General features: G+C 34.9%; 1 protein-coding gene across 3 annotated transcripts in view; it reads left to right on the top strand.

Annotated features, from left to right (window-relative positions):
- The first annotated feature begins 4568 nt into the window (after positions 1 to 4568).
- The window catches only part of LOC132274362 (exocyst complex component SEC5A-like), a 35121-nt gene continuing 18056 nt past the window's right edge, over positions 4569 to 21633 (top strand). For 2 of the 3 annotated variants that reach the window (XM_059775626.1, XM_059775625.1), the window contains exons 1-10: positions 4569 to 5168; positions 6295 to 6446; positions 6966 to 7060; positions 7284 to 7478; positions 7672 to 7799; positions 7903 to 8061; positions 11619 to 11723; positions 15625 to 15699; positions 16054 to 16191; positions 16295 to 16486. In XM_059775626.1, the coding sequence (XP_059631609.1) occupies positions 4791 to 5168; positions 6295 to 6446; positions 6966 to 7060; positions 7284 to 7478; positions 7672 to 7799; positions 7903 to 8061; positions 11619 to 11723; positions 15625 to 15699; positions 16054 to 16191; positions 16295 to 16486 (1617 nt within the window). In that variant the 5' untranslated portion in view covers positions 4569 to 4790. Of the gene's footprint in view, positions 5169 to 5425; positions 5510 to 6294; positions 6447 to 6965; positions 7061 to 7283; positions 7479 to 7671; positions 7800 to 7902; positions 8062 to 11618; positions 11724 to 15624; positions 15700 to 16053; positions 16192 to 16294; positions 16487 to 21633 lie in introns of those variants that run through there. The other variant, XM_059775627.1, reaches the window with a different exon arrangement.

Below are 21633 nucleotides of genomic sequence, written 5' to 3'. Positions count from 1 at the left end.
TAAAATTATTTTGTTCAATGATTTCTCTTGTGTCGTTATCAGTGACTGTGGTAGCAACTTTTAAAAGGGAGGCAGGAATTTCTGTTCCCATATGATCTAGAACGACAGAGTCTAGGGGAGGATGGGAAGAGAAAATTACTGATTTATCTGATTTTTTCTACTTGACTTTAGTTAACACATTAACTTGATTATAACAGTTTTCTAGATAATCAAAAATTTTGATTTCTAGCTGATTATCTGTCATAAATTTTTGCCAATGACAGAGGATTCTTTGTTGTTCCTTCTCAGTATGATTTTTCCGAATTTTTTTTTCTTTTTTCTTTGTTTGGCTGAGAGGAATATTCATCATGTAACTTGGGGAGATTATATTTAAAAGGTTTACTAATAGTGTTTAACGAAGGATCAACTGGGTTGATGTTACCAATGAAATCTGAAGGTGTAGGTGAATTAGGTGCAGATTGAGACTTGGTTGGAGGAGTCTGTTCGTAACAAGGATGACTAATTTGTTCTTCAATGTGAATGCCTTTTAACTTAAGATCTTTGAACTGGGATTAAGTCTTGAATTTTTTCTGTCAAGAGGAGGAACTGAGTTACTATCTTTGTCATGATCTAGTCTGGAGGAAGTAGAAGGACGAGAACGGGTTAGAAGGCGTTATTCATCAAAGCTTATTCTAACTGTTCCGTCAATATATTCCTGGACTCTATCAAGACTACATATATCATTTTGTATTTTTAATGGATGATTTCATTCTCAAGAAACCACTCATTTGGTAAATAAATGTCTTTCCAAGCAATAGTTTTTTTGAGTTGAATATTAGCATCAGCAGAACTACTTTCAATTAATAGAGTATGGCCCTTAGCATCTTTTTTTATGGCTTTAATGTTGAGATTTGTTCCTCTTGTTTTATAATAAATTCGGTAGATAAGACCTAGGGATTGTGAACCAGGGAGCATTTTGTAACCAGAAGTTTTAATATTAAGGGTTAAGGCTTTTAATAAATGAGGATCAGTGAGGCTGAGGGTTAGATCAGGGTAGCAATTAAAATGAACTGGACCACTACAGAGACTGGTTTCGACTATTCCTAGGAGATTATCATCATATTCTAGGAATCTAGCATCACGAAGGGCTAAAAGTACTGAGGCATTGAGACCAGCACTACCAAATGGATTAATGGCCACTTGAACTAATCCTATGTGAATAAAATTGGATCCACGATCTTTATGTTTCTTAATTGCTTTACTAGTGAGTAACTGGCATTTTTCATGTTCTCTAGATAAGGAGTAGATTTGTTCTACTGTTTTAACTGTGTAGTCACTAAGAAAGGTTGACTTGAAGAAACTGGTTTTGTAGATTTATCTGGTTGGAATACGAAGAATACTCCAATCACTAAAATCTAAACTAATATCTTCAACCTGGTATTCTTCTTCATTAACTATGTTTGGAATAGGAGGTAGACTAGTTCTGGATCTAGAACTCATTGAAGAGGAAGATCTGAATAACCTATTCATGGTTTCTTATCTCGGACGACTTGTGATTGGATGACTGAATAAAGCATACTGTTTTCATGACTCTCTCAAAGCAATATATAATTCCTATCCACGCGTTCATCCGCTCATGCCGTCCCGCTCAGGCCTCTTTTGGGTCTTACTGTTTGGCTCGGGTCTTATTGTTCGAATCTGGACTTATAGGAATAAGAGTACAACGATGTAAGAATCAATAAACAGAATGAGTTAAACAGGGCAAACAATCAAAGTAAGTAGGAGAGAAGACACAGAATAAATTATACAAATATATATATATATAGTAATATTTATGGGAGAAACATTCACACACACACAGAACACGAAATAGAGAGAGAAAATGCTTTTCATTACAATGTGTCTCCAAATGGTAATACACATGGCCTATATACATGGCCTTATACAGGCTTGGATTTTGGCTTCCACTGTAAGGCTCAAATGGAGCTTCCACTATAAGACTCCATTGTGATCTTATGGATGACACAAGACATTTGGGGGACCCCACACACATTTATGAGATATATATAACAGATTTGAATTTTTTGAGATTTCAGTTACCTATTTTTATTTTTTTTCCGTACCAACACTATTAAACAAATAAATAAATAAATTCCAATATCAGTGTACGTTTTCGAAGTTTGGAGTAGATTTGTTTTATTTAGTTTGTACTTTATTTTGGTTTTTTTTTTTTTTTTTCTTCCTATTTTTACCTTTACTTTTCTTTAATACTTTAATTTTTAATTTTAATTTTCTTTTTTATCTTTACTTGTCCATTGTCAGCATTCTCCAATAGTATCATTTTTTGTCATTTTACAAAATTATTTATTTTTATATATTTTATAAAATGGTTCCAGTTTTGTAATTTAGTCACCTTATGATTTTAATTTATCAAAGGGATCTATTTGCACCAAATTAAAACTTTAAGAGTGTTTTCTGCAGTTGACCCCAATTATTATACAGATTTATCAATTCAGTTGAGATATTCTCACTTTTTATGATAATTAAATGGTAAGTTTTAATTATCATATTTGGTGGGAAAAAAACAAAGAGGAAAGAAAATATTTGATGGATCAATTATCAAGTTTTTTTTTTCGTTTCCTTATCAATTATCAAGTTCAACACTTCAAAAGATGTGTCATTCACTGCAAAATTCAAATATTGGTAAGAAAAATCAGCTTATAAATGTCAAATGGCAATTATGGCATGATAAGCGACCCACGAAAAGTTCTTACCCGCTTATAAATGTCAAAAGGTCATCATGAATGCCCATGATAAGTTTTTACAATATCTAAACGTTTTACTGAGCACTATAGTAAAATTGAAATATTACTCACAAATATTTATTTTAAACCAACCACTATTTTAGTATTCCCATAAAATGAAAATATATAAGAAGCGTAATTGAAAACTAACTAACGGTTGGCATAACTCATAAGTGTCTCATAGGAACATATTTTATTACGAAGTATTATTCTGAACTCTTAATTTTCAACTCAAAATAGAAAAACTTTGCCATTGCGATAAGAAATTCTTAAAATATTCTTACTATGTTTTTTCAATTCAGGTTTCTAAATACACTTTTCATAATATAGTAACATCTAATATAATTCACGAAATAAAAAATAACAATATTTTCGTAGGATAAATGAGTGTCTGTATATTATTTATCATGTAAAAAAACACACTAATACGGAGTTAGGAATCTGGGTTAGGAATCTGGATTTTGGGGGCCGGCTTAGTATTATGTAAAAAAATTAAATAATTGTAAGTTTCAAATTTTAAAAAATTAAATTTTTTTTAATACTTTGATTCTATTTTCGCAAATGTATATCATTATTAGCTTGATGAAAGATTTAAAAAAATTAATAAATAATTATAACTAAACAAATCTAAGATAATTAAAATAGATAAATACTTTAGTAATTTATATAATGAGTAGACGAGTAGTTATAGATTTTATTTATTTATTTATAACTACAAATATTAACATATATAATATCATTATTGTTATTGGCATTTTTGCCATCGGGCTCTTACAATACTTTAGTTTTATTTTTCCCCAGGCTCCCAATACTTGTTGATAGAGATTTATATATAATTATAAATAATATAAGCACCATCTTTAGGCTTCGTTTGGTTAAACGGAGATAGTAAGAAAATTTAGAAAATGTAATTTTTTAAACATTTTAGGACTTTGGTAAGCAGGAAAAGGAAAATTTTGAAGAAAATCACTGTCCATAACCACCTAATTTTCCCATAAAGTTTCTTCCAAAAAAACACAAGAAAATTTTGATTTATTGATATAGTTTTGTGAACTTACAATATTGCCCTTTCTTTTATGGTAATTTACATGCTATTTAAACCATAAAATAATAATGAAAAAAAACCATAAAATAATAATTTTACATAATTTTCTTGCAAATTTTTAGTACTAACTAATTTGACTTGAAAACTTAATTTTCCTTTATGTCACTTCACTTAAGACGAGGGACATTGGTATAATTTCTTCTTCTTCTCTCATAAATTCATATAATGAATATTATACATGTCTATATGCAAATGAACTCATATATATATATTTATTATTATTATTATTATTATTATTATTATTATTATTTTTGTGAAGGGATTGCAATAATAATGAACTTACATTTTTATTTCACAAGATTTAAGTTTTCAAAAGTAAGGCTAAAAGATTGCAAGTTGATATTGTATGAGTTTAAAGGAGAAATAGGTTAAATTTATTTTCATTCTCTATTTTTGGACCAATAAATAAATGTTTTGAAAATATTTTGGGGGCCAAATTAAAATTTATTATGAATTTTGGGATAATAAATTAAGTTTATTTATAATATAATTATTTTGGGGGCTACAAAAAAAATATTGAAAATTTTTGGGGGCATAGCTCCGCTGCTGACCACTTTGCGGTCGGTGTTGGCATTTGTAATTTTTATTTTTTTATAAAAATTATAATTTTAATTTTTTGAAAAGAAGAACTGAAAAGTGAAATATAAAAAACTCAGCTCTGCCACACGTGTCACTATTGTTCTGTTCAACGCTCTGAGCGATATGTACCGTAATCTAGTCCTTCTCCTTCATTCACCTCCAAGTCCCACCTCTCTCCGTCTCTCTCTGTGTTTACATTTTCCGCATTAATCGCAATAATCATCCAACTCACAGATCCAAATACGGAAACACCTGTCAATATTTCAATAATATACGTATAAATATATATATATACGTACACACGTATATATAAGGTTAAGATTATGAACGACAGTGATGACGAAGACGAGCTTCTTCAGATCGCACTGAAAGAACAAGCTCAGCGAGATCTCAATTACAAAAAACCGTCGAAGCCGGTGGCGAATTACGTACGACCGCCGCAGACGGCGAATCAGAGGAGTTCCGCGCCTAAAAACCCTACATCGACCGCTTCCCAGATGCAGAAGCCTCAGCGACGTCGTCCGGTGGACGATGACGACGATTCGGAGGTGGAGATGCTCAGTATTTCCTCCGGCGATGAGGATTCGGCGAGGGACAGAGCGCTCGGGTCCAGGAATCGGGCACCGAGAGGTGGGAGGGACGATGATAGAAGCTGGGATGGGGGCGAGCCTGATTGTTGGAAGCGAGTCGACGAATCTGAGGTGTGTGTATATATATCTATCTAAATATTTTCATGTTTGATTGTTAATTTTGTTGAATTTCGGTGATTGATTGGATTTCGTTGTGGTCGTGGAATTTTAATTGGAGGTGAAGAGGAACTTAACTTAGTTATATAGGCGTAATTTGAACTTTAGTTGTATTTTGCTTTTGTAACCTAGATTATTTTCTCGAGATTCAAATATTTTTGATGTTTTAAATAGCATTGGAAGGTGAGTTCTTAAAAATTTTAATTTTGTAGGTAGATTAGTCCACGAAGCTTATAATGATTTGGAAAAAGTACTGGGTTGGAAGTTGGAACTAGTATGCCCCTATCTGCAGCTCGGTATGTTTTGGTTAATGTTGAATAAAATGATAAATTGCCAGTAGCGTGAAGCAAGTCAATATCTAAATGATTGTAGAGAACTAGCTTTTAGATAGGCAGTTGTACCATTTCTAATTTTGGTATCTCTTTTATAATACAAATAAGATTTCATCATCAATTTTGTATTTTCAAAAATATTTTTAATTTCTAAATCATGAAGTTAAGAAAAACAAAGGTCTACTCTGCGGAGTATGCAGATAAAATCTGTACTACATACAGCATGGAATCCTTACTGGTTTTGAGTAGAAACTGTTGAACATAATCCAAGAGTAGCTCTTGGTTTATAAAACTTACTGGTTTTCTCTTGACTCCAGTCATTTACAGTAACTTGCATTCCAACCTGACTCGCAATAGGCAATATTAGAAAATGGAAGGAGTATTGTAGGCAATATATGGGTAGTTCTTGTCTCCTCTGTGATATATAGATTATTTGACCTCAGCTTAAGTTCTTCTATTCTTAGCAGCTCCTGTCTCTGAACCCTTCCTGTGTTTGAGTAGTTTTAACTACTGGTGGGCAGACATAAATCATAAAGTAATGGTCCAAACATAGTAGGTTTTTAGTACTTACAAAAAAAAAAAAACAAAAGGTTTTAAATATTCTACCTATTTCAAATGATGTACTCTAAAGTTACATAATCATGCTTGCACGATTTATCATTATTAAATTTCATTCACGTGACTTTAACTGTTATTTCTTTTTAATATTTATGGATTATGCAATTTATTAAGGTTATGTATTTTGGCAGCTTTCTCGTAGGGTCCGTGATATGCGGGAGACAAGAGTTGTTCCAGTGGTTCAAAAGTTCGAGCAGAAGCCATCAGCAATTGCTAGAAAGGGTCTTAAGAATTTACAATCCCTTCCTCGTGGCATGGAATTTGTAGATCCGCTAGGATTGGGGTAAACTCCTCTTCTACTGTTAGTGCCTGTTTTGGAAAGAAAATGCTCATATATACTCCTTGCTTTGGTAATTAAGAAACTCAGCTCATTTGCAACTTGGAACTGTTCATCAAGATACTTTCAGTTACCCATTGTTGCCTTACAGACCCCACTTGCTGGTTTCTTCAATTATTTCTATTTTGCTGGAGTTGCGTCCATATTCTAAAAATTTGAGTTTATACCGTCTTTCTTATGTTGGAAAATCTTACTTTCTGGTTCTCCTTTCATGCTGGGAACCTGCGCATTTTACTGCCCTGATAACAACCATAAGGTTTTAATTTCAGGCAAATAGATATTGTAATGCTTTTCCCAGTGCAAGATGAAGTCCATTATCATGTTTTGCTTGTTTCTTGAATTGTTCATTGTCTTGTTATCATCTCTGTTAACCTAAGTTTATGTTACATTTTTTGTTGTTGATAATTCTATGTTTATGTTACTTTTGTTGTTGTTGATAATTCTATGTTTATGTTACTTTGACAGGGTAATAAATAACAGGACATTAAGGTTGATCACAGAGCATCCAGAAACTTCTCCATCCAACTTTGAAAAAGATCATATCGATTCTAACGTTCGCGGTACTCATATCTCTTATTATATTATTGTTTACAAGAATGTTCTTGCTTGATTTTCTTTCTTTCTGTTGGTTCTTAAAATGAGTGCTGCACATAGGCTTTGTTGGCATCCTAAATGGTCGGAAAATCTTGAAATATAAGTTTGGGGTTGCAATGGCCAACTAGTCCTTGGATGTAAAATTGAGTGGTCAATTTGGCTGAAACATTTTCTACATGGACATTGCAGAGAAGTTGACGTATTTCTCTGAGAAATTTGACGCAAAGCTGTTTCTATCTCGAGTACACCACAATACAAGCGCAGCAGACTTGGAGGCTGGTGCTCTTGCTTTAAAAACTGATCTCAAAGGACGGACTCAACAGAAAAAACAATTGGTCAAAGAAAATTTTGATTGCTTTGTCTCTTGCAAAACAACCATTGATGGTAAGCCATCCTCTCACAAGACATTTAATTCTGGAGCTAGCTTTGTACTTTGGCATGTGGGCCTTCATTTTTTGAATCAATTCTATGATTATAATTTTTTGAATCAATACTTACAAAACCTTTACTTGAAGTTGTTGGCAAAAAAATGGGCTGTTTTTGATTTTGATGAGGAGAGATGTTCATTATTGTACAGATATTGAGTCAAAATTGAAACGGATTGAAGAAGATCCTGAAGGTGCTGGAACCTCTCACTTGTTTGATTGCATTCAAGGAGTCAGTTCACTAGCTAATCGGGCTTTTGGGCCTCTATTTGAGAGACAGGTATATAGAGTCTAAAATTTTATTGAATTTCTTTGGGAGTTCATTCCTATTGGTAATATGGGTCAGATGAGTTTTATTTATTTCTTAAAGAACATTAATGTAGGCCCAAGCTGAGAAGCTCAGGTCTGTTCAAGGAATGCTTCAGAGGTTCCGAACACTATTCAACTTGCCTAGTGCAATCCGTGGGAGCATTAGTAAGGGTGAATATGACTTGGCGGTTAGGGAGTACAGGAAAGCGAAGTCGATTGATTTGCCCTCTCATGTAAAGAATATTACTTCTACTTCTATTTTCTGGTTGATGCATATCATTTACAGTTCCAATTTTCGGCGTCAAATGAATTGCATATGTTTGTACCAGGGGGTGTCTACTCACCTTTGTGTTCACTTATACAAGTTAAAGTAATTGTCATTTTCTTCTTCACCACCACCACCCCCCCGCCCCGCTTTGGAACTTTACAAATATTGTTCCCAAATGGATGGAATTATGGTTGAAAATGTTAAAGCAACTTTAATGAGCCTACCATTTCATTAGATTCATTAACCTGTTTCCGGGAATGGTAATGAGATTTGTAAAGGGTCCAAATCTAATTGTACTACAGATAAAGCTGCCTAACTAGTTTTATGTGCTGTTCATTTGCATGGTGTAAATTAAATACTCCATTACGTCAATTCTAAGCCTTAAACATTGACTTGGCTATTTTGGATAAAATTCAAGTTTGTACTTTTGATCCAGCATATGTATACTTGTAAGTAAAAGTTGTAAGGTAGATTAATGTAAAATGTAATTGAATCCCGTTTCAATTTATTGTTAAAGACAGATAAAGTTAATGAATAATTATTTGATGTAAATGTGAGTTATTTTTCAATTACTTTTATCATGTTTCATAGTTCACTTCATTTATATGCACGTGTATATCTGTTTCTCTAGATACTTTCATATTTGCTTTATAACTTCTGTAAATGCCAAAGAAACTAGGGTCCTATAACTGTTCACCAGGATCACAGTGTGGCTGGTCAGTAATGGTACTACATAGGAGGTTTTTAATTGTTTTCCTGAAGCACTAATGCTTCCACTGGAATAAGCTCAATATAAAAGGGAAGCAAAGAGAGAGAAAAGACAAGTCTATTTACAGCAGTAAGAAATACTAGAGTTACTCCTATCAACGTTGGAACCTAGATTTCTAAAGGGAAATCTGGGAAAGCCAAAGTTTAGATTTCTAAAAATATCTCAAAATGATATTCAATATGACTTGTTACATTAGGTAAAGGGCGGTCCCTTTCATAATAATGACTCCTAATTTCTCCAATAGAACATTAGTAACATTATACCACTTTCCTAAGTAAACACTTAGTCGTTCAAAACCTTAATTAATACTTTTATAGAAACAAGAATGAAATTTGACTTCATTACAAAAAGAGACATTTCAAGGCACCATTCTTTATTTGCATCGATCCCCCCTCCTTGAAGAAAACTAGCTATTGAGCTTGAGCCAATTTACCACGATCTATTGAAAACCAAACGTGAACCTCTACACCCTTTGTTTCTTCTTTTCCATACTCAAACAACACACACTAATCTTCTGTTACTGAACTTTCAGAGCTTGTTTTTGAAATTTAGTAGATTTTCGAAACTTGGTTGAACACAAATCAGGAACCAAGACCTGAATTAATCTGATTTTTGCATTGGAACAACACTTGGCTATATGTTGTGCCAAGGATTCATCCTAAATCAGATCATGGATATGGAATTCATGATTTTCCAACGACATGAACTAGTAAGCTTCATTTCTAACCAAATTATTCAAGAAACTTAAATCTGATGCAATGCCCTCTGCACCAAATACCATTGGAAGTTCTATGGTCTTATCTTCAAAATTTCCACCTATTTGTTTATCGACCAATGTAAGCTCTGACGTATCTACAGCTTGGGAATCAAGTTGAGATATTTGCTTAAAATTTCTTCAATGGCTCCCACTTTTTCTCGCTTCAAATCCACGATATGCAGACTGAATAATGATAGCTCCCTCAGGCCTCCGCTTCTGACAAGTAATTGGTTGCTTCTTCAAACTTTTCTTTTTCCATCTTATTTTTTTCTTCATTTCCTCTTCATTGTTGTCGAATTCTGGAAGCAAGAAAGTTGAATTTTGGAAGCAAGAAAGTTGAATTTTCCTCTGGTGTCTGTCTCACCTTCTTCATCTACCCATCTAGTGATTCATCCCAAGCTGAAGTGGCATTCACAAAATCAACATAATTTCCAATGTCTTCCTCAATGTGAGTTGTTTTATGTTGATAATGCAATTATCTAAAGCTATTGAGCTCTTGGCAGACTTGTATCTCAATCCTTCATGTTCGTCGTACCAAATTTGAGACTCTTTAGTGCAGTTCATCATTGCCGAAGCGTTTTTTGGATTGTTTAACTGATGTGGCAGCACCCCGTTTTGCACTTTTGAACTGCTTATGCTGCTGATTTTTTTTTTCTACTACACTGTTTTGTCCAATTTTCACGTTGATATGCATCTGTCTGCCGATACCTTGTCTCCCAATGTCTAGATTAAGAGGAGAAATAATTCCATCTTGTTCTAATACAGCGCTCTGTTGAGAAATTTGATGTTGCAAATTCTCAAAGTCTGCTTTGTGGCTATCTTGCTTCCTTGCCTAGCCATAGATCCGCAATGACTACAGATCTTGGAGGAAAGGCTCTGATACCACTTGAAGCAAACAGATCGAAAGGAAAGTCTTCTTATAGTAGTAAGAAAGACTAGAATTACTTCAATCTGTCGGAGCCTATATTTCTAAATGTAAATCTGGGAAAAGCCTTGAGAGAAGTTTACAACAACAAAAAGAAGCCTTTTCCCCAAGAAATTTGTAATCAGAAAATATCTCAAAATGATATTGAATAAGACTTGGTACAGTAGAGAGTGGGCTGTCTCTTTTATATTACAACTTCTAATGACTCATGATTTCTCCCGTAATGACTTTTAGAATCCCCACACAATATTAATAACATTTTACCACTTTTCTTATAAACACTTAGTAGTTCCAAAATTCAATTAATACTTTTATAGATACAAGTATGAACTTTGACTTCATTAAACAAAAAGAAACTTTTCAAGGCACAATTCTTTATTTGCATCCAAAAGTGCCTACATGTGGCCTTAAAAATTTCTACCTTTAAAATTTATAGTTGATGTTTTTATTAAAGCCAAAAGGTTCTCCTTTTCTCTTTTGGTGGTTTTCAATGCCAAGTCAAACTTCTGCTTGGTGAGGCCATTCTCTATTTATTTTTTATTTTTTAGTTGGACAATACTTAGGTCCTCACCAGTGAGGATGTGTATATCCTTACCACTGATGTGGACTAATAATAAATGGATACGTCCTCTTTAATTACCAAAACAAAGATGGTGTGGTACACACTCACGTGCCAAATAAGAGATGGTAGATACATACACTATCTCTGATTTGGTAATGAAAGAATGCATGTCCATTTGTTATTGGTCCACATCAACAGTCAGTATTGTCCTTTTTAGTTTTTTAATGTTAAGGGATTTTAGAAAATGGCTACCCGCACATCATCAAGTATTAAGTTTTAGGAATTGTTTTTCAATAGATATAAGTATTTAATAAATTGTTTCTTGTATAAACAAGATTTACTAAAAATTTGAATTATGTAGATATGATTTGTTCTTATTTTGAATGTTTCACTTTAAGATGTTTACGGAACGACTTGCTTAGTTAAATTTATATACTTGATTAATTCTAACCACCGTGTTCTCTTTTCCTACTCAAGTAAGTGAACTTGTGAACGTGCATCATTTGCAGGTTGGAATACTGAAACGTGTTATTGAGGAGGTTGAAAAAGTAATTCAAGAGTTTAAAGGCATGCTTTACAGGTCCATGGAAGATCCACAAATAGACCCAACAAATGTAAGGTCACAATATACTTTTTTAAGGTACATCAGTAATGTGAAATCATGCCAAACTGATAAACACAAATTTAAGACCTGCATTAAGGCTTTCTTCTTGTTCTTAATATCTCTTTTTGCAGCAACAATGATTATAATTTAGAATATTGTAGATAGTGAGTGGTATGATGATACTGGTCTTAATATCTTATATACTTGTCTTTGTTTCTCTGCTTCCTTGTATTAGACAGATGATAGAGGTCTTGGTTATAAACGTATAGCAGATGAGTTTCATGTAGCTACTAGCTAAAAAACAATAAAAAGACAATTCTTGTTCATTACATGATTCATTCACAGTTCTTCTGCAGTGTTATGTGGAACTTCCTTTCTTGTTTTCCATTATCCTTGTGAGAGTTTGAATAATACAGTATGTTTCTCTTTTTGAGATGGACTATCAATTATGCTTTCATACATGCTTGTCAGGCAGTAGAATGGTTGATGTAGAGTTCTAGAGAGTGAGGATTCACTTCAACTCCTTTTAGACTAGGTTACCTTCAGCTAAAGACCATGGGTGAAGGGGATAGCCCTTTAGTCTTTGGTCAGTTGGCTGTAGAGTTCAAAGAGGTTTAGGATGTGACTATTTGGACTTTGGAGGCTTAAGGTTGGATGTCTCCTTGATTAGGGAAAAGGAGGGGGGCAGACCAATTAATGAGATTGCAACAGGGTGGGTTTTGCCTCAGCCTCATTCCAGGGAAGATTACTTCTCTTCTTTTTTTTTTTCTTAGTTGGTACTCACACACATTTTTTTTCTTTTTTTGATAAGTAAAATTTTTATAAAAACGCTCAAAAGGGGAGCGGAACCCAAATGAACTACAAAAGGCCACAAAGGACCTCTAAGCTTTCAAAGAGGCCAAAAAATCGACAATCTCCTCTAAAGATCTATAATCTCTCCCTGACATCCAACAAAAAAGAGTGGAAAGAATAGAAAATTTAAGAGTAGAAATCGACATCTCCTTCCTATCAAAATATCTCCTATTCCTCTCAAGCCAAATACACCACCACACACAAAGAGGCGTAGCCCTCGAAGCATCCCGAATGTGAGCCCCCCCCCCCCCCCCCCCCCCCCCCCCCCCCCCCCCAGAGCAACCTCTCCAAGCCTCAAATCAACCCTCTAACGGATCTAGGCATAACCCAGAAAAACCCAAACAAGCCAATCATCAAATCCCAGTAGTCTCTAGCCATGGCGCAATGGAGGAGAAGGCGATCAACTGTTTCCTCATCACGAAGACACATATAGCACCGATTTACGACTACCTGATTTTTCCTTCTCAAGTTATCCTGGGTTAAAATCCTTCCCAGAACAGAGGTCCATGCAAAGAAAGCAACCTTGAGAGGAGCCTTTGAGCGCCAAACAGACTTCCAAGGAAAATGAACTCTAGGAGCATCCGTGGGACATCCAAAAAAAGACTTAACCTCGAAACGCCCCTGACCTCTCTTTGGGAAGTAGGGGCCTAGTACCACTAGGCCACTGGCGTGTTGGTCTTTGCACATCTCTCTCTCTCTCGGGGGGAGAGAGAGAGATTACTTCTCTTCTTCCTCTGCAAGTGTTCATGATGGTGCCTTTTTGACATTCCTTTAATCTCAACTGCTAAGCCAACACTCCCCATTGCATGCAAATGCTATCATACAGAGGTCATACCCCTTGGATTGTGGGGCCCCACCTCATTCCTTGAGTTCTCGCCATGGAGAGGAGCTCCCCGAGGGCCTTTTTTCTTTCTTAAGGTCTACCTGTTGAGACTTGAGAGGGCATACCCCGAGGGATCGAGGTTTATCCATAGAAAGGAATTCCTTGCAGGATTGAGGTTTATACATAAAGAGGAACTCCTCAAAAGATTTCAGAAGCTTATCTGTAGGGAGGAGGAGCTAATCATGGTTGTTAGCTGGCTTCGAGGTGCATCCATAGAGAGAATGTCCTCAATAAGAAAGGTACCTCTGGAGGGTCTTGGGATCCTTGTAAGGAGATTCATCATTCCTCATAGCATGCATATACATGTTTCACCTTGAGATAAGTGTTAGCCCATGCCAGTAGTGTCAGTGGTAAGCATCCCTCACCTAAAGGAGGAGGGTGGGGGGTGGGCTTACATGGTGCATTTACCAGCAGGTTGGCAGTGATGTGGCGGGACTGGTCCGCAGTATGTGATACTACATACTTCTTTGGCATGAGTTCTTACGCATGGTGAGCCTGTGGCAGGCTCAGTTCTTTTAACGTTACTCTTTGATAATATGCTATATATATATATATATATATTTTTTTTTTTTGTTATATAGAAATATTTTCTTTTTGAAATATATAAATATTGATCATGTGCACTATTAGGATTAGAATTCAGTGTTGACAAATTTTGTAACAAAAGTCTGAGCCTGAATTTTTATTTTTATCTTTTGATTAGATTTTTCAAAGTTAGTTTAGTTAATTAGTTTGTGATGGTATATATGTCCAAGGGCAAAATTGGAATTTGAAGAAATATCAAAGGACAAAAAGGTTAAATCATCTATTGAATAATTAATTAACTCACCAATTAGGGTTCATAAACTTATATTCTTATGGAGATCTCCATTAGTCTCCTCAATAAGTAAATAGCCTCCATCGTTGACTTACCCAGCACGAATCCAAATTGATTCTCCGACACGTCCGTCTCTCGTCTTAGGCATTGTTCAATCACTATTTCCCAAGTTTCGTAGTGTGACTCACTAATTTAATACCACGGTAATTATTACCACTTTGTACCTCCCCAATTTCATCTTCCTCAAGGCATTTCTAACCTTCCACTCCTTGACCCTATGGAAAAATATTTTATCTAGCATATGCTTCCTATATGGTTTCATTTAGCAATTTCTCAAAATAACTTTTCCATCTTTCTTTAATTTCATCGTCTTTTACTAAATCCTGTGAGTCTTAACTCTTGATACATTTAATATGGCTAAAATCTCTAGTATTCCTCTCCCTTGGCTTTGCAAGTTTATATATATTATTCTCCCAGACTTTTGTGCCTAGTATAGAACAGAAATCGTTATATGCTCTATGTTTTGCCTCACATTCTACTTTCTTAACTTCTTTATTTACTTTTTTATATTTGTCGAAGTTTTCGTTACTTTTAGGTTTTTGCCATAACTTTTAGCATTCCCATTTTGTTTTTACGACTTTTTGGACTTGATCATTCCATTATTGGGTGTTCCTAAGAAGCAAAAAAGCTATAGTTAGATTGAAATTGGTTATTTGGTATACCAAGTCACGTCAGATGTTTCATTTTGTTCAAATGTATTATGTGGTATGTTCCACAACCCATTTAATCTGATGATAATATGTTCATATTGGTACTTGATCAACTGAGTTCTTTGGTAAGGATATCGTTAAATGCACAGGGCCCATGTAGGAAATAATACGAAGAGACCACATGAGGGCCTTTAATACTATAGCTTGGAAGTCGTTAGCATTACACGGCTACCATCACCCATTCACCACCTTGGACCTAATGTACAGGTGATGGGTGGTTCTACCAGTCAATGCGATATGGTTAAATGCATAAGGCTCATGTAGGAAATAATACTAAGAGACCACTTGAGTGCCTTTAATTCTATAGCTTTGAAGTCTTTAGCATGACACGGCTACCATCACCATTCACAAAATTGGACTTAATGCACAGGTGATGGGTGGTTCAGCCAGTCAATACGATTCATAGGTGGTCATCTGGGAAAGACGTGGCTGCAGTGCAACTCTGAATATTCTGTTTCTATGCTTCATTTTCAGTGTTACCCATGTATTACTTTCAATGGTGATAGGCAATTGGTTGTATTTACTTCAGTAATAGTTTTTAATTTGTTGAAAATTCTGGCATCTGAGTACAATCTCATGCTTCATGTAGCTTGAAAACCTCGTGAGGCTTTTGTTGGAGCTGGAACCAGAGTCAGATCCTGTCTGGCATTATCTAAATATACAGGTGAGCAAAAAAACAATCAGTACACTGTTGCATTCATTTGTTCACAAGAGTTTCATCAATATCTATCTGGATTGGAATCATTATATGTTAGCTTGTGTAGGTCTGCAAGCAGCCAACACCTTAGCTTGTTAAGTCTTTTGGAATTACATCATACACTTGGGATGAAGTTAATTTTTTGTTTTTAAATGTCTTCTCCTTCTACCTTTACTGGCCAACATTCAACCTTTTTGTGATTTTCAAGGAAGAATGAAATGTTTGTTCATGTTCTCCCTTCCCAATTCGTCTAAAGGCCTTTTCTTATAATCATCCTGGTAGCACAATTTGCTGAGTTCTTTTGCTTTGCATACTTGACAGAATCAAAGAATTCGAGGTTTGCTTGAGAAATGCACCTTAGATCATGAAACAAGGATGGAAAATTTGAACAATGAGATGCGTGAGAAAGCACTGTCTGATGCAAAGTGGAGGCAATTTCAGCAAGATTTAAATCAATCTGTAAGTGAAACTACTAGGAAGAATGATTTTTTTTGTTGATATGAAAATTTTACCAGTTCAGTACTTAATAATGTTGAACCCTTTTCTCATGTACTGCAATCAGTTAGATGTCAACTATTCTTCTACTCTTGAAAGCACCCATCTGCTGGGAGATTCACTACCTGTAGAGTTGACTGGCGAAGAAGTTGATGCTCTCAGAGGGAGGTATATCCGCAGGTTAACCGCTGTACTTATCCATCACATACCAGCCTTCTGGAAAGTAGCCCTTTCTGTTTTCGGTGGGAAATTCGGGAAGGTACTTCGGGACATTATCTTTTTATCTAAGCCTTACAGTATGAACTAGGATAGTATAATGTGTTCCAATATGAGGTATCCTCTTAAAATAATTTGAAATAGAAAACATGAATTTTATTGCATATAGTTAAAAATTTGACAACTTCTGTACTTCATTGCATCATTGAGTGTCAGTCAACGCCAATGCTTGTTATACTAGAGGAAATGCAGTTTCCTTTCATTGATACATAATTGTCAAATGGTTGTGCTTCTCCATGGATTCATCAATGTAGTTTTTGGTTTGCTACAATCATTTAATTATGCTTACTGCTATTAGTATAAGAACTCTATAATTTAGGCAATTAATTAATTAATTATTTTTTAACTTATCAAATTTTTTTTTTTAATTATTATTATTTTTTACTTTATTGTTGACAAAATTTGGTAGACGAGCATAGTGAATTGGCAAAATACTTCTTTATGTTGTTTCCCCTTTCTGGTTTTAACTGCTTGAGTTTCAATTCCTCAATGTAAGGGGCGGACCAAAATGGAGACCACCCCAAAATTTTTGTGAAACCTTCATAAATATGTATATGAAAAATTAATTTTAATTTTAGAAATATATAAAAGAAAATTGACATTTGGCCCCTCAAAAAAATTATGAAGAATCACAATAGGAGCTTGAGGAGACCTTATTTTGGGACTTCTTTATGTTGTTAATCCAATTGAGATATATTCTATCCACACCACTTTTCTCTTAAACAAATCCAAATTCCAATTAATGGTTGAAGCAAGTCTATATATTTTTTGTGTATATGAATTTTATACAATCTTTTTTGTTGATTAATTAGTTATCGTACAACCATAACTAAGATGTTTAATTGATTAATATCTATTTATAATCAAGATAATGTTTCATGGGTTAAATTTGATTAATTTACTAACTATTAAAAAAAAATCACGATAATAATTGAATTCGGATATACTTAGGCTGAAATTTCCGATACCATTACATTTCAAATATACATAGGCCAATATCTTTTATTCGGGGAGCTGAGGATGAGGCTGGACTTATTATGAACCTTTCTAACTTGCACTTTAGGGAAGCTCAAACCTTACACAGATGTTCGCTGCACCAGCACTAGAATCATCTTAAAAGTGTTTCCACTCCTGCCCATCACTTGAAAGCTTGTTAATGGGAACTATGGTATCGAACTTCTTAATCGCATTGTCTTTTTTTTTTTTTTATCCTAGTTGGTACTCATACACCCCCCTCCAAGGAATTGTTTGCACTTAGCAGGAATCGATCCTGAGATGTGATAATTGCATTTTTTATTAGAAATGAATTTGCTAGCATTTGACTCCGTACCATTGAGGGGTTTGTTCACAACTATGCTTGATTTTGGCGAAGGATGCTTTAATGTAGTTTGGATTGCTAATTGACATTCTTGAACAACCGACTGGTTGGTTCATCGATAGAAAGCCCCGTTCCTTACTCCTTCTCCATTACATTATCTGATAGCATAATTTAAAAGTATACTTGTTTTATCCTTTCGTGGTTTCTAATTATTTTTACATATTTATGCCATTCATGTGCACATAATGTTGGGTTATGCAATATTCTTCATTGATGGGTGAATCTTTTCTTAGAATTTGTTTTTGGTATTATGAATTTATTTTAAGACTTATATAAATAAAAGCATATCATATATTTAGTCATTTTTTTTATAAAAAAATTCGGACAATTAATTTGGCCCCTCCAAATTAAACATTCTTCATTGATGGGTGAATCTTTTCTTAGATTTTGTTTTTGGTATTATGAATTTATTTTAAGACTTATATAAATAAAAGCATATCATATATTTAGTCATTTTTTTTATAAAAAAATTCGGACAATTAATTTGGCCCCTCCAAATTAAACTTCCTGGGTCTGCCCCTGCTCAATGTCATTAGTTGCATGAAGGATTGGGGAAAGCAAGATTCTCTTATTGAAAGGCCGTCTTTCACAGGTGATTTAAAGATCAAAGGTAATTCCTTTTTGGGTGCTCATATTGAGTATACTTGCTCCATAGTATATGAAGCTTATGTAAATACATTTTGTCGATTATTATATGAAATCTGTAAAGCAATCCTAGGGGTGTTGTGGCGGTATCGGACACTCTTAACACGCACGGGACACGTGTTTGACACGGCTACAAGTGTCTTGAAATTTGATATATATATACATGTATTTGGTTGGACACGGTATGGACATGGCAGGGACACATCATGGATACATTTGAGACACTTTCAGAACCAGGACACGTCGGGGTAGTTTTATAATTATTTTTGTTAAACGAATGTGATTCCAATGCATTTTTAAAATATATTATGGGTTAATTAGATTAATAATATAAAATTTTGAAAACAAAATCTTGCTCGAAGCTCCAAGTTACTGATTCATTCATGATAATGTGGATAAAATTATTTTTTATGTATAATAATATATTATTAAAAGACTTATCAAAAAAAAGAAAATAATATATTATTATTACTACTCTTGACGTATCCCTGCTGTTTCCGTGTCCTATTTTGTCTGAGATTTGCCGTATTGCCGTGTCTGTATCAGTGTATCGTGTCGTACCCATATTCCGTGTCGGTATCCGTGCTTCCTAGGTTGTAGGAGATGTATCATCAACCCAGAATACTTTTTGAAGGGAACGTAAATATTGGACTAGCTAATGAATGTGTCGATACTAGGTTAAGAAAGGAAGAGGTGGGAATCATTTGTTAAGCATAGAGAAGATTTATGGTCATTTTAATTGGGATTTTCTTCAGTGTAGGTTGGAAAGGGTAGTTTTGGAACCAAGTGGAGCCCGTGGAGGAAATGATTGGAAATTTGAATTTTCATGTTCAGTCTTTTAGTCTTGATGAATTGGTTCTTCAGTGGGTATTTTTTTCCAGATTTGAGGGGGTTGAGGCAAAGGCTCTCCCCGTTATTGTTTGTCATGGCAATGAATGCTTTATATAGGCTTCTATGACGAGCAGTGGAAGGATTTTATTGAGGGGTTTTGTGGTAGGGTACAGGAGTGCTAGTGAGGTACCCCACTTACTGCTTGCAGATGTACTATATTTTTTCACGGTCGATGAGTAGCAGTTGAAATCCCGATTATGTTGCCTCAGGCGAAAGTGTGATTTGGAAGAGCATGGCAGAGAAAAGAAGCATCAAGATAATGCCTTTCATTTGTTATTTTTTTCCAAGCCAAGAATTTCTTGGAAAGCACTCATTGAGTAATTACGGAGTCTCAAATCTATCTGAGACTTCATTATCCTATAAAGTTTATTTTCCACTTTATTTCGACACATTATAGCTCGTCAAAGGAGGAATGAGTGCAAGTACAGTTAATAACGCTCTCTATTTAACTCAGCATCAAATTGAGCTGGCTAAGAATTTTATTTATATGTTTATCAAGAAAAAAAGAGACATTTCCTAATAGCATTCTGAAGCAAATTTATTTGCAGTTGATTATGTACCTTGTAGAAACCCATGACTAGCAAAACAAATCTTTGGAGCAGCAATTTAACGTTGTTATGGTTATTTCAGTTATTTAGTGGGCATTTTTTTCTTTTCCATTTTTTTTTTATTTTTTTTCTAAGTATTTTTCTTTTCCTTTTTTTAATTCAGTAACAGAATTCCCGACCAATGTCTTCGGTAAAATAAACAGCTTGTGCATAAACTGACACTGGTTATATAGACTGAATCATTAGAATGTTTTTCAAATTATTAATGTCTGATGTCATTGTTCTTTTTCCATGCAATTTAATTGAATGTTTTTGAAATGGCATGGTTAGCAAGTGTTGGAGTTAGTTTTTGAGGGAAAAATAAGCGTTGAAATTCTGTAAAGCATTGTAACTCTTCATAATATGAATATGTAGCGACCAGAAAAATATCAAAGTGTGAAACAGATTGACATGGAAGTGAAGAAAATTGATAACCTTGAAGTTAAGTTTGGTTGTTCCTTCTTCACAAGGTGGAGACAAAAACAAGGGAGGATTTGCCCTGTATCCAGCAACCCAACCTATACAAAGGGCATCAAAGCGCCTTTACTGGGTTAAAGCTATGCACTTCCATTTTCCCTTTAACAGTAGGGGTGTCCCGTGGTTCCTATGCCTTTGCGTTTCCCGGTCATTTTCTTATAGTGCTTTGAGTCCTTCATAAAATGAATATGTAGCAACCGGAAAAATATCGAACTGGAAAATATATTGACGTGGAAGTGAAGAATATTGATAACCTTGAAGTTAAGTTTGGTTGTTGCTTCTTCAAAAGGTGTGGAGACATATACAAGGGAGGGTTTGCTTCATGAGAGTATAAACATATATATCTTATTTTGTGGACATCGTGGCAACAATGGTGCATACACGTTTGGCAAGAGAAGTCGCAAAATGCATTTTTATACCTCAGGTCCCTTTATTAACCTGATATCATTCATAAGAAAAAACTGAACTTTAAAATAAGGTCAAACTGGATGGTTTCATTTCTGATTCTCAAAATGCCTTTGCGGGCGGTCGTCAGATTTTGGATTCAGTTCTCATTGCTAGTGAATGTGACTCCAGGTTGAGTAGTGGGGTTTCGGGTGTTTTGGGTAAGCTGGACATTGAGAAGGCGTACGATCATGTGAGTTGGAGTTTCCTTATTTACTTGATGGAGAGGATGGGGTTTAGTGTGCGGTGGAGGAAATGGATTCTTTTTTGCATTTCCAGTGCTTACTTCTCTGTCCTTGTGAATGGTGCTCCGAAGGGTTTTTTCTCTAGTTCAAGGGGATTGAGACAAGGGGATCCGCTTTCTCCTTTGTTGTTCCTTTTTGTGATGGAGGCTCTTAGTAGATTGATTAAGAGGGCGGTCGAGTTGGGATTTTTGAGCGGCTTTCGGGTGGGCAGGGATGCCACTAGTCAGTTGTAGATCTCTCACTTGATGTTTGCTGATGATACTTTAGTGCTTCGTGATGCGAATGTGTCCCAGTTGAGATATCTGAGATGCGTTTTGGTCTGGTTCCAAGTGGTCTTTGGGCTTAAGGTTAATGTCGGAAAGAGCGTTCTTGTGCCGGTTGGGGAGGTCCCTGAGATTGAGATGTTTGCTCAGATTATTGGATGTCGCATTGGCTCTTTTCCTATTTCTTACTTGGGTTTGCC

Source organism: Cornus florida, unplaced genomic scaffold, assembly GCF_030987335.1.
Source record: "Cornus florida cultivar Cherokee Brave unplaced genomic scaffold, ASM3098733v1 CherokeeBrave_3.0.0_Hap2_Chr09, whole genome shotgun sequence".
NCBI classification, from domain to species: Eukaryota; Viridiplantae; Streptophyta; class Magnoliopsida; order Cornales; family Cornaceae; genus Cornus; species Cornus florida.
Note: the sequence above shows the minus strand (reverse complement) of the source record. Positions and strands in the feature narration are given on the sequence as shown.